General features: G+C 43.4%; 1 protein-coding gene across 1 annotated transcript in view; it reads right to left on the minus strand.

Annotated features, from left to right (window-relative positions):
* LOC126474393 (ATP-dependent translocase ABCB1-like) overlaps positions 1 to 13,914 on the minus strand; it is a gene marked incomplete at its 3' end in the record, with an annotated part of 166,238 nt that overhangs the window by 49,095 nt on the left and 103,229 nt on the right. Inside the window, exons 15-16 of the mRNA XM_050101861.1 lie at positions 7,068 to 7,229; positions 3,988 to 4,191 (exon numbers count right to left, since the gene is read on the minus strand). Of these exons, the coding sequence (XP_049957818.1) occupies positions 3,988 to 4,191; positions 7,068 to 7,229 (366 nt within the window). The remainder of the gene's footprint in view (positions 1 to 3,987; positions 4,192 to 7,067; positions 7,230 to 13,914) is intronic.

Consider the following 13,914-nt stretch of genomic DNA (forward strand, 5'->3'; position numbering starts at 1 on the left):
GGAGCACCTTAAAACATCCTACTTAAAACCATCCATTAGCGTTTCAGGTTCCTTGCGATTTCGATGATTTCCAGGCGACATGAAGCCAACTGTTTCTGCAGTTCCTACAGCTCTGACACTTTCCTTTGCAATTCTCTTTACAGTTCTCTTGGCCGACACCACATGGTTCTGGAGTCCGTTCTTGTGTTTTCCAATGTCAACAGTAGGAGACCTGCTTTTAAATTCACGTTTGAAAAGTTATAAATACGATAAATAATCCGCCTCGCTTGCTTGTGAAGCGCTTCACGTTCATTGCCGTCACCTGACTTTTTTTTTTTTAGATCGCACTTAAACATTTACAAGACACACATTCACAGCTATACTGCTGGAAGAAAAAAAGGAAATAAAAAAATGGATAGTTGAATGAATATTTCGGTTGTCGTGAAGTGCGGCAACAGTGCACCATGTAGGAGCGAGATTCTCGCTTTCTAGCTGTAACTCTCTGCTAGCCGCTCGGAAAGAGAATAAAAATTATTGACCGTCTTTGACTAGTGGAGGGGGACGCGCAAAATGGCTGAAAATTGGGCTGCCTTCTTTCATGAAGCAAACAATAGTACGGGAGCAAATGAGAAAATTCTTTACTTTAAGGAACGAATGATCACGTTGGCGGTAGTCCAAAATTAATATCTAAAAAAAATAAAAATAAAAAAGGAGAGAGAGTGGGAAGAAGAAGAAATTGTATCTTTTTTTTGTATCTTTTTCTAAGCAATACCCTCATAAGCCGAAGATTATCACAAATTGTTTAAGAAATTTCACCACACTTCACATCACTTGCTGTGTTTCTTGACCTGCTCGTATGGAACATAGCGCAACGCGCTAGATTGCGAGAGCAGGAGGTGGAATAGACCGGAATTGAAACTCGACGGCGGATTAATAACGGTGATCTGGTACACTGACCAGCGTGACTGTGCTTTTTAGGTTGTTTCCCACGCTCGTTTAGGAAAGTGCATAACTTCCGCCTCAGAGAATACTACACGCAAGTAGTTAAAGTACGATAACCCGCTGAACTGGTCTCCAAACACGCCATGCGTTGTGTAATATTATCTGCGCGTAAGTCACGATCATCTCGCATGGCTTAGAATTGTATCGCCGTCGAAGTGTGACCACAGCGCGTTCTAGAGCCGCGCAGAGTTCCTCATGGAAGACTCGCAGAACGAGGTTGAAATTCTTTGGCTGCCGGCAGTGTGCAGTGGTGTTCTGTTTTAAACTGGCCCACCTTTAGATGTGAGGTATAGTTTGTGGGCAGAGCGTGACTGACAACCAGTTCTGCATTTACCGAAACCAGTGTGGAAAGCGGGATAGAAACACTGAGGTTGGCCGATGTTCCATGCCCATAGACATTATTACTCATCGCGGGTTCAATGCGAGTCTGACACATCCTTGTGTGGCACGCTAGTCCGCAGCGTGCTAAATTATAGGAGACGGCCAATATTGAATTATTATGAAATTATAATTACACAAATTTGCTTATGTGGAGGCGTAACAAGCGTCATTCTTCCAATTATGCAAAGTTCGGGAAGGGAAAGTGGAAGGGGGAGGGGAGGGGGCGGAGATGCTGCCAGTATACTGTCTAACTTCGCATCATATCTACATCTACATCTACATGGTTACTCTGCCAGAGGGTTCATTGAACCACGTTCAACATAATTCTCTATTACTCTAGCCTCGAGCAGCGCGGGCCGGCCGCTGTGACCGAGCGGTTCTAGCCTCTTCAGTCCTTAGGTTAGTTAGGTTTAAGTAGTTCTACGTGTAGGGGACTGATGACCATAGATGTTAAGTCCCATAGTGCTTAGAGCCATTTGAACCATTTGAACAGCGCGCGGAAAAAACGAATACTTATACCTTTCCGTGCGAGCTTTGATTTCCCTATTTTATTATGATGATCGTTTCTCCCTATGCAGGTCTGCGTCTACAATTATTTTCGCACTCGGAGGAGAAAGCCGGTGGCTGAAATTTTATGAGAAGATTCTGCTGAAACGAATAACGCCATTGTTTTAATGACGTCCACCTCAAATCCTGTATCATGTCAGTGACACTCTCTTCCGTATTTCGCGATAATATAAAATGTGCTGCTCTTCTTTGAACTTTCTCGACGTAATCCGTCAATCCTATCTGTTAAGGATCCCAGACTCCGCAGCAGTACTCCAAAAGAAGACGGACAAGCGTATTGTAGGCAGTCGCTTTAGTAGATCTGTTGCATTTTCTAAGCGTTCTGCAAATAAAATGCAGTCTTTGGTTTGCCTTCTCCACTACGTTTTCTATATGTTCTTTCCAATTTAAGTTGTTTATAATTGTAATACTCAGATATTTACTTGAATTTGTGGCCGGTAGATTTTGGTCTACACTTATATTGTTAATGTGGAAGGACTGGAGATTGCCTCTCAGGACGGATTCAAGTGAATTTTTATCAGATTTCTTGCACGGGCTTAATTTCCGTTTATTTTTGGAGGATTTGGGGGATACAATACTCAGTCTCGCTACGATAACCCTGTGTTCACTAGTAACTGCATCCGTCTTAATGCTCGTTATTAACTCAGCATTACTTGTTGCTAAGAGGTCAAGTGTGTTTTCACAACCGTTTACTATTCGCGTAGGCTCATGAAGTAACTGCTCGAAATAATTTTCAGAGAATGCGCCCAGCACAATTTCGGATTCTAAAGAGCATAGAAAGTGGATCTAAATGAAATGAAAGAAAGGTGAAAGTAATGAACGGTATCAGAAATGAGATGATCATAACATGAAAATTGGGGACAACGAAGTAGAAGAAGTCACGTCTTGTACCTTGAAAGCGAATAAATGAATGCCGGACGAAGCAAGGAGGTCATAAAAGAGGGCATTCCTATCAAAAAGAAATCTATTAGTATCAGGCATCGGCCTTAACTTGGGGAAAAATTTATGAAATATGTAGAAATGACTAAAAGAAGGAACAGGGCGATAGGGCATGTGTTACGACCGAGCGAATAACTTCCACGGTATCAGAGGGGGCTATAAAGATGAAGTTCCACTTCCTGGCCATTCACAGACCAATCCGACCCTATTGACCCCCGTGTCATCCTCTACCAATTCCGTCGTCGGGTGCCGTAAGGAGGGACATGTAGTCAGCACACTGTCACCCGGTCGATTTTTGACGTTGGAACCGCCACTGATCACTATAGAAGCTCTTCAGTCACCCTCACGTCATTGAACTCAATCCTTGCCGCCAGTCTTTCCCCTAGGAAAAATCCCTGGCAGTTCCGGGAATAGAAACTGGGTCACCCGCACTGACCACTCAGCTACGGAGGCGGATTAGAGGAAGTTGTAGAGGCTAAAAAACTGTAGAGGAAGACAGGGATTGGGGTGTATCCAACAAATAACCGCGGACGATGAGTGTAAGTGCTACACTGAGCTGAAGAGGGTATCAGACGAGAAGTCGTGGCGGGCCTCACTAGCAAGAAAACTGACAGAGAGAGAGAAGTCGGAGCGTAACTTCTTTCTTCCTTTCTTTTTTTCACTGGTGCCATGTCCCGCGCTGACGCAGGGTCGGCATTGTTAGGAACGGATTTGGCAAGGTGAGTGGAAAGGTGTGGCCGAATGCCCTTCCTGCCACCAACCCGTACCCCCCTGGGACGGAATTAGTGTAGCCCGACTGTCCGCGTCGTGTGTAATTAATGGAATAGTGCGAGAGTGTTCAGATGTCTGCGAGTCGTGTAACTGAGGCGGAACAGGGGGACCAGCCCAGTATTGACTTAGTGGGATGTGGAAAACCGCCTAAAAACCACATCTAGGCTGGCCGGCACACCCGCCCTCGTCGTTAATCTGCCGAGCAGATTCGATCCGGGGCCGGCGCGCCTACCCGAGTCCAGGAAGCAGCGTGTTAGCGCTCTCGGCTACCCTGGCGGGTCCGAAGTCGTAGCATAAGACGATCGTCGAATTCTGATATTGGTGGAGGCCGTTAGCAGACTGCCGTACCTTGATGGCCTTCTCCATGGCGTCAGCTTGGCCCAGCGTCTCTCCGCGCACCAGCTTGCGCTGCATGACTTGCGCGGCCAGCATGAAGGGCGTGAAGGAAACGGCGACCAGCCCCAGGCGCCACTCGTAGTACACGGCCAGACCCACCGCCAGCACCAGCGTCGCCAGCGACTGCACGATCGAGCCGATACGCTGGCCCGTCGCCTGTGGATATACGTGCAACACCCGTTTACAACATCCGCTACAGCACGGCCAACTTACACTCGAAAAAGTTTAGACGTACGAACATCAAATAGCTGCTTATGCCACAGTAATGTATTGAACAATATCCTGACAAGTAGGTACCGAATTTTCCGATTCGAAAAATTATGAGCTCATAATACCAGCGAGCCAGAAAAAAATTGAATCATCTCTCCTCAAGTCTATGTACAAGCTCACAAACGTGATTTAGCAACAGGAAAGGTGAGTGATTATAAGTACGTGTTGTCGTAACAACAAATAATAAGCGAAGCACATGCCTGCAGTTTTTAAACATTGTGACAGACAGTTTAATGCAGGATATAACAAAACAACGCGGACGAAAGGGCTATGGAGAATGCATTGAGCAACAAATCAAGGGTAGCAGTCCATTTACGGAGATGCCACCGAACAATGTTACAGTGTCTCTAATTTAAAATTCCCGGTCATTAGGCAACCTCACTGGCAGTAACGAGAATTTGTACGTCGTTGCCTCTGCCACCTCTGCGCTTAGCGGTCTCTACGGTGATGTATTAGGAGTGCAGCGCTCGACGCCATCTAAGGAACTGACGAACTGTGTGTTGTTAGGGCCAATGTGATACCGCTTGCGATCGCTCTGTGTACAAATTCACGCATGTTGCAGAAGAGTAGCCCAGCAAAAGTCGTATGTTCCTACAGCTTGAAAGTTCCGCTGGATGACGTGTTCGGATATGCATTCCCAACCTCAGTTCGTTTCTCCAGACACATACTCCAATCCTAAGAAGTAGGTTGTTAACCTTATGTTCGACACTATATAACACTTTGCGTTATTGTGTTATTTGTAACCTTAATTAGAATGTGTGATTATGGCAGCAGCCGATCTCGCCAGTAATATGACTAACAAATAAAAAAAATAGATCTGACGCTATTGTTCGAAAAAATTAAATAATAAATAAAAAAATCGAATGAAGCCATCCGATACGGATTTCTCTGAGTGAGTTAAGGATGTTCCTACATAAATTGTAATTTCTTTCAGAATGTCTCTTGGATCCATGACATTCATAAATGAGTATTTTACAGATCTTTCCAAAACGCAAGTCAGCGGCAGAATCTGCTCACAAAAAATCATTTGACAAAGTACTTGACATAAAAAAACGCTATGTAGCAAACTAAATGCAGTTTTATCTGAAGACTGTTAGTCTTTCAAAGCCACACCGACGAACTTTCGCTTTGTCCTCACATCAGAAATGTGTACCCGGTAGTACGAACAATACTCCCTTCTCGCAAATTTCGAAATCCTTGATCAACGTTTTTTTCACCATGTTGTCAGTGTCAGTTTAGAATAAGACATTTCGCAAAAATAACCGCCCAACTTTCTATTGCCACGGGGAATTCCATATAAAAATACAAGTCTAAAGCAACGTTACCCTGGACTTCGCGCTTGGCATATTTCCCCTTACTTTTGTGAAACATGTCATTGCGGACATTTATTTTCAGCTACAAGCATCCCATTCCAATACTAAGGTGAGTTACGTTACTATACTCCAGACCTATCAGATACCTAGATACAAGCAGTAAGTTGTAATTATTAACGATAGGGAAAAGTACTGGGTTTTTTCGTAGCTTTCATTGCTTTAAAACTTTGTATCTATGTGCTGAGCACTTGGTGAAAAATTAAGATTGTTTACTGACAGCATTTCTGCGTAATAGAGATACCGGATTCAAGCACAGTACTTTAGAAAGAATTTCATGTCCAGTAGTGCTGTAACTACAATAAAACTGTAAATAGAAATGAGAGACTCATTTTATGAGAACCATCATGCGAACGTTTATTCCAAGCGAAAATTAATTGCGTGATTAGTACTGTTCAGCTTCAACCAAACGTGGTGTTCTAATGGTCCACAAATGTCATAATTTATTGACACCCCCATGTTTACAGTTAACAGTTGTCCACCTGGAAGTACCTATTAATCATGACATAAATCTAATACAGGGAAGAGTTTGTCTGAAACCACTGTACAATTGTGACAAACTGGAAGAAGCACTGTGTGATCGGAAAGAAGAGCTTGTAATGACCTTACATGGAAGGTTGTGACGAGAAATATTTATTCAGAAAAACAATTCGTTACGTTGCGCCCTATCTGAGCTAATTATCATTGAAGTTAGCCAATCAGGCCGTTGAGTGCGCAAATTCATGCAGCCCGTCAGACAGAATTTTTGTCAGTTGTTCTCGTAGACTAGATGAGAGCGCAAGAGACTGTTCAGGCTGTGGCTCGGATTCGATCCTTATTACCGTCCCATGTCCAATTTTGGTATCGCTCTCTTGTTCGATTTTAGGAAACCAAGCGAATAACACATTTGGCGACACTGTCTCTAGAGGACCGCCTGTATTTGTGTGCGCAACGGCATGATTGGCTAACTTCAGTGCTAATTAACTCAGATAGGGCGCAACGTAACGATTTTTTCCCATAACAACTATTTCCCAGCACAACCCATCTTCCAACACCCTTACAAGCTTTTCATTCTGTTTCCGACAACCCTGTATAAAGCGTAGTCACTGTAGGAGTTTGGAGTACAAATATAGAAAAAGTAAGCATTAATATTCAAGAGTACCTGCCATCGAGGATAAGGTAGCTACAGGTGTAATTAGTAGTAAAGAGTTGTGTTGCAGTAGTAATACGTAGAATTTTGTAATCCCTTGGGCTGGGTTATCTAGATAAAACAAAAACCATAATAAAGGCTTTCACAGAAAAGAGAGTAAGCTGAGGACATCATAAGACTGCTAATGCACTGTGGAATTACACAACACGAAGTCGAGCACGGAACACCTGCACCCCTTCAGTTACGAGTGAGTTCGTACTCACCCCCTGAACGCTGGCAGCGTCACCGGAGAGACGGGCGCAGAGCGCTCCCGTGCTGTTGTTCTTGTCGTCGAACCAGGCCACCTCCTGGCGCAGCATCGCCGAGAACATGAGGCTTCGGACTCGCATCGTCAGCTTCTCTCCAGCTATGCCGTACATGAAAATCTGTAACCGTACGAACACAAGCACACATTCATCGCTCTTCTGTTAGGCGAGGCACCCACAAAATTTATTGGACACACGGAGCTAATGTCAATGGAGCTGTACGCAACAAAATAGTCGAAGAGGTAGTCTGACAGCAGTTGTTACAAACACTCTACAAGACTCGTTATTTCTTGCCAATCACTTTTACGGGGAGCCACCGCAGAAAGTAATCCACTGTCGATAGGACATGTGAACGGGCGTTTTGAAATGTCCAATTTATTTTAGTAGTGCTGCCAATATTTCCACAAGTCAGTATCAAAATTTATTTAGATACTTAGTTAATTCGAAATCGATGTGAGTATGGCATATAGTATTCTAACATTCTGAATAGCAACATACTGTTACATTTGTGTAAATAATGATTACCGCTTTCATTCAAATTTTAAACGTCTTCAGAACCACTGTAGTCGCAGAGCAATCCGTTACTTTTATGTGCTACGCGCAGCTGCCAGAAGTCTCTAGGGCACATATATTGAAAAGTCGTGAATTAGAAAGGAGAACTATGAAGGCTGCGTACAACAGATAAAACTGACCGGTTTATCTGCGACTACGACGGATCTGAACGTGTTCAAAATCTGAAAAACTCGGTAATCGTTATACAGACTAATGCGACATTAGACTGCAATACAAAATGCTAGAATAATAATGAGGTATAGCGGATATACATCCACTTAACATCATGCCAAGCTTACATACACTATATGTAGTCTCATCAACAGGCACCAGACGATCTTCAAATTCTAGTATCGCGAACATTCGTCAACATCTAGAAGATACCACAAGGATATCAGCTGAAGTCTCGTGTGGAGCAGTAACATGCTAAACTCGACACTTCGGCAGATTTTATTGTGGCATTCTTGTGTTCTGGACGCACCTCATAAGAATTCTATAGTGTTCAAATCGACTGTACATGAATTCAGCGTCAAAAATTAATTGTGATACCGCTGTAGAGTAGCACATAAAAGTAACGGGTAGCTTTGCGACTACAATGGATTTGAAGATGTTTAAAATTTAAATGAAAGCGGTAACCGTTATTTAGACAAATGTAAGAGTATGTTGCAAATAAGAATGCTAGAATACCATATGCCGTACTTAAAATATACGTTGTTAAATCAATAATAATATTATTTGTCCTCCATTGATTTCTTAAATTATTAATCATTTATTTAATATTAAATATTTAATATCTGAAAATTTGAATCCAATATTAATACACGAGTACGCAAATCGTTTACAATTTAGTGCTCCGAGGCTGCTCCAAACAAGGAGAAGACTGAGAGAGATACCAGACATGAAGTATGGGTGTGATTAAATATCACGTAAGTGTAAGGAGATCAGTGCATTACACGTGGTTGTTTTAAAGGGTCATTTTATACGACGTTAAGATTCTGACATACTAACATCGCATTCACTATGTCCCTACTAACATTGTTTTACAATCTTTTAGAGACAATGACGTTCAAAAGCAAACGGTACTATCACCCAAAACTCGCAAAAGGTGTCGTTAGACGGTTGTCAGTCCTTCCTTGAGCGACTACAAACAGAGAATTGCTGTTTACTCTTCTGTGTACGATGCGCTAGCAAGACTTGCATTTGAGGAGGAGGAGATTAGTGTTCAACGTCCCGTCGACAACGAGGTCATTAGAGACGGAGCACAAGCTCGGATTAGGGAAGGATGCCGAAGGAAACCAACTGTGCCCTTTCAGAGTAATCATCCCGGCATTTGCGTGAAATGATTTAATGAAATCACGGAAAACCTAGACCAGGATGGCCGTCCTCTCGATTTAATGAAATCACGGAAAACCTAGACCAGGATGGCCGTCCTCTCGAATGCGAGTCCAGTGTGGTAACCACTGCGCCACCTCGCTCGGTGGACTTGCATTTCAGGATAGTTTACTGTTGCCCTTAATCCACATTTTTTCTGTGTCAGCATTGCACTTCATTCGCAAATAATATAAAACGCATTACAATAAAAAGCTATGGATACGCTTCTTCAATTTCTCCAGGAGTATTTTATGACGAAATAAATCTCGGGTGAACAGCTTGGTATCAGTGTGCATAGGACAGAATATTTCGGCAATTGCCCACGTTGCCATCATCAGGTGTGCTGATGTTCTAACCGGCGGTGGGCCGGCGCCAGGTATGAATAGGACGATCTCCCTCCTCCCTCAGGCGCTTCCTATGAGTCGGTGCGGTCCGCGCCCCGCGCGCGGACCAGATACAGCGTCCGTTCTTCCGCCGTCTGGGCGGTGCGTCCTAGGTCTTCACGTTCAGGAGGGTCTGCCGGCACCGCTCTCGTTATTCTTGCCTCCTCCCCCGAAGTCGGTACACTCTGGGAAATATCCTTTTTCTTCTTAATCTGGGTGATCGCGGGTTCCCACACCTTGCTAAGGATGTACCGCTGTCGCGATTTACTTGTGGCTCCCTTACTCTAATCTCTATGGCTTCTTTGAGGACACAGTCCCAGTATTTGGAAGTCTGTGTCAGGACTTTGGTTTGGTCATAATCCATGCTGTGGAGTTCCGACAGGCAATGCTCAGCGATTGCCCACTTACTGGGCTGCTGCATCTAGTGTGCCGTTGATGTTCTCGGCATCGGTCCTCAATGGTACGAATGCTCTGACCTATGTATACACTCCCGCATTGGCAAGGTACCTGATACACCCCTGATTTACGTAGACCGAGGTTGTCCTTGACACTACCAAGAAGGCTCTAGGTTTTGCTCCGAGGACGGATGATGGTTTTGACTTGGTGTTTACGTAAAATGCATCCAATTTTTGCGGATAAGGCTCCACAAAACGGAATAATAGCCAAGGCCGCCTCCTTCTGAGGTTCATCCTCAGTTTCCGCCGTTGCTGCTGGTGTGGGACGTAGAGCCTTCCGAATTTGCCTTTCCTTGTAACCGTTTCTCCGAAAGACGGTCTTCCTTTCAAATTGGACCATCTAAAGACCGTGTCCTATGCACACTCATACCAGGCTGTTCACCCGAGGTTTATTTCGTCAACTATGGATACCGTTCCAGTAGTACAATATAAAACGACGACCACTCGGAAACATCAGAAAAAACCACTGCCGTGTCTCAAATCTCCATTACGGGGATTCGGGTATGTCTTCTCGGAATACAGTCTTGTGCAACTATCCATTTGAAGATTCAAACAGAGGTATATTCGCAGATAATATAGAATGTCAGTCTTAGGCGCACATCTGCAACGAGGCATAGGTCCCGTACGACACGGGCAGATGGAGTGGGAAACTTCAGTAGGCTAGTTGCAGGCATTTGGAAACCTGAAGTCACGGGACAAAGTTGTTGTGTGTTCAATTATAAAATGCTCCTTATCTATGCCCTCCATAAAAAATAGAAGTATATTGGACGGATGGGAAGGAGTTTCATAATTTGTAACGATAAAGACGTACGTTAGGCACCAGTGCTAACAGTTAAGTATGTGGGGCAATCCTCAATGCTTGTAAGCAGAGTACAGTTAGGTTTGAAGATAAACTCTAAAGTCTACATATGGAACTGGAGGGAACAAGTACCAAATTCTCAGAAGAAATTTTCATCAGGAGGAGATAATATACGGATGAGATCCGAACGGAAAAGAAGGATTTAGCAGAAATATTTTGACTGAAACGTACGCCGACTTGGAAGTAAACATCTTTGGTCATGGCCTTCCCTCAAAGCGTTTTCTAACGACTCGGTCGTAAATAGTTTCGTTGTGGACAACTACAGATTTTACAGAAATACAGTGTTCTGCTAATGGCTGTGTCACTTCATGCTATATAGGTGCAGGAATATCCAACAGGAAACGTAATTTTACGGAAGTACCGCCTAAGGATACATAATCTGCGAAATATCCAATAAATAGAAGAAGTTAGTAATCACAACTTTTGCTCCAGTATCACAAGACACTTTCGCCGCTTCTAGCAGCCTGTATACATGGTGCGAGACAGGTTTATGACTTCAGCTGTTTGCATCGCGAAAATACAGTACTAATAACAATGTGAACTGTCTGTTCAGGAAATCAAAAACACTGCAGTCCACAGATATGTCATGAAGTATAGCTTCTCTCAAATTAATGATAAACGTAGTCTTTCCTGAATAAATTTTCACTGTTCTGCGAGGTGTGAGCTGATCTGATACCTCCAAGGAAAGTAAAACTGTTTGCCGGATAGGGACTCGAACCTCAGATTTTTGCCATCCGCGAGCGAGAGCTCTACCGACAGAACTATCCAAGCACGATTCATGAACCGCTGTTACAGCTTCACGTCCAACAGTGCTCTTCTCCTACCTTCCAAGCTCCAGGGAAGTTCCCTTGCCTACGTTGTGGGACTAGCATTCCTGGAAGAAAGGTAGGAGAAGAAGTACTTGCCGAAGAGCAACAGTCAGAGCAGGTCGTGAATCGTGCTTGGATAGTTCAGTTGGTAGACCACTTGCCCGCAAAAGGCAAAAGTCACAGGCTCTTGTCCACGTCCGGCTCACTGTTTTAATCTACTGAATTAGATACAGTTAAGGAGCGGGGAGAGAAAACTGGTTGGCGTACAGCACTATAAATAAGGGCAGTCATTTTTATAATACGAATTTCACTTGAGTTAAATAGCTAAAGTGCAAAGTTTGAATCAATCAAAATTGAATTCAGTTACGCTGACAAGTGTTAAGACATGTGGGAATGATTTGCATTGTAGAGTAACACACAGATTATGATGTATACCGAGTGATTCCGTAACGATGTTCAAACTTTCATAGTTTATACACAAGGGTAAATGTATCAATTTGAAGTAAAGGACCCTGGTCCGGAAACGATGATTCCAAAGACTGAGCGAAAATCGTTCTGATACCTCTGATAGTGAAATGAATGTACTAGTACCGTTGTTGCTAAGATTGTAGAATAGGCAACTTCCAGAGGTGGTAGTATGAGCCGAAAAAGGAGCAAAGTAGTAAACACGGCCACTGAAATACATACGAGACATGATTTTTAAATAAGAATCAATTTGACTTTTCCAAGCAATTTCATTTTTACATGAAAGCCAGTACTTTAATCTTCTTGTTCTATATAATTACCTCCAATACTCGGCAATTTACGTTTGTCTGTGAGTAGTTGAAATGCCTCCTCCAATTGAGAATCCCGCAGCCCGTGAAGTACGATCTGTGACTCGTTTTCTTAGTGCTAATGGTGTGAAGTGACTGAAATTCATCTTTAGATCAGTGAAATGAATGGGTAAAACATTATGAGCGGTGGAATTGTACGGAAATGGGTGAGCGCTTTCAAAGATGGCTTTGAGAATGAGCAAAATGAGGAACTAAGTGGGCGACTTTCAGTATTTATTGATGATTTGCTGCAGAAAGTTAATAAAAATGTTAAAGAGAACGCTTTCGACGTTATGTGATGAGTTTTATCAAGTGTCAAGGAGGATGCTTTATGCAGTTGTTGCCTAATTAGGTGGTAGATTTCTATGAGGATCGTATTCGAAAACTTGTTGTATGACACGATAAGTGACTTCATATTAGTGGGAATTCTGTGGAAAAGCAGGTTAAAGTGCAGCCTTTCACATAAAAATAAATATGCTAAGAAAAATCTACGTCTTTTATTTTTATTCGAAAACGGTATTTACTTAAAGAACACATCTCATACCTTCAGAGTTACGAGCAGAAGTAGCGAAGCAGAAAAAGAGCTCATAGTTCTTAAGGTATTCATTTTAGAGTCCATGTTTACTAAACCTTTATTGTGTGTTACTCTCCTACTAACACCAGTGGAAATTGTCTACTGTACAGTCTTAGCAAAAACAATACCGGTACATGTTTTCCACTGTCAGAGATACACTATGGGAACAAAAGTATCCGGACACCCCAAAAACATACGTTTATTATATTAGGTGCATTGTGCTGACACATACTGCCGGGTATTCCATTTCAGCGACCTCAGTAGTCATTAGACATCGTGAGAAAGCAGAATGGGACCCTCTGTGGAACTCACGGATTCTGAAAGTGGTGAGGTGATTGAGTGCCACTTGTGTCATACGACTGTACCCGAGACTTCCACACTCCTAAACATTCTTAGATCCACTATTTCCGATGTGATAGCGAAGTGGAAACGTAAAGAGACACGTAAAACACAAAAGCGTACAGGTCGACCTCGTCTGTTGACTGACACAGACCACCTACAGTTGGTTGGTTGGTTGGTTTGTGGGATTAAAGGGACCAGACTGCTACGGTCATCGGTCCCGCCTACAGTTGAAGAGAGTCGTAATGTGTAATAGACAGACATCAATCCAGACCATCACGCAGTAATTCCAAACTGCATCAGGATCCACGGCAAGTACTTAGACAGTTAGGCGGGAGGTGAGGAAACTTGGATTTCATGGTCGAGCGGATGGTCATAAGCCACACATCACGCCGGTAAATGCCATACGACGTCTCTCTTGGTGTAAGGAGCGTAAACATTGAACGATTGAACAGTGTAATAACGTTGTGTGGAGCACGAATCACGGTACACAACGTCGTGATCCGATGGCAGGGTGTTGGTATGGCGAAAGCTCGGTGAACGTCATCTGCCAGCGTGTGTAGCGCCAACAGTAAAATTCGGAGGCGGTGGTTTTCTGGTGTGGTCGTGTTTTTCATAGGGGGCGGGGGGTCTTGTACCACTTGTTGTTTT

This window comes from Schistocerca serialis, chromosome 4, assembly GCF_023864345.2.
Source record: "Schistocerca serialis cubense isolate TAMUIC-IGC-003099 chromosome 4, iqSchSeri2.2, whole genome shotgun sequence".
Lineage (NCBI taxonomy): Eukaryota > Metazoa > Arthropoda > Insecta > Orthoptera > Acrididae > Schistocerca > Schistocerca serialis.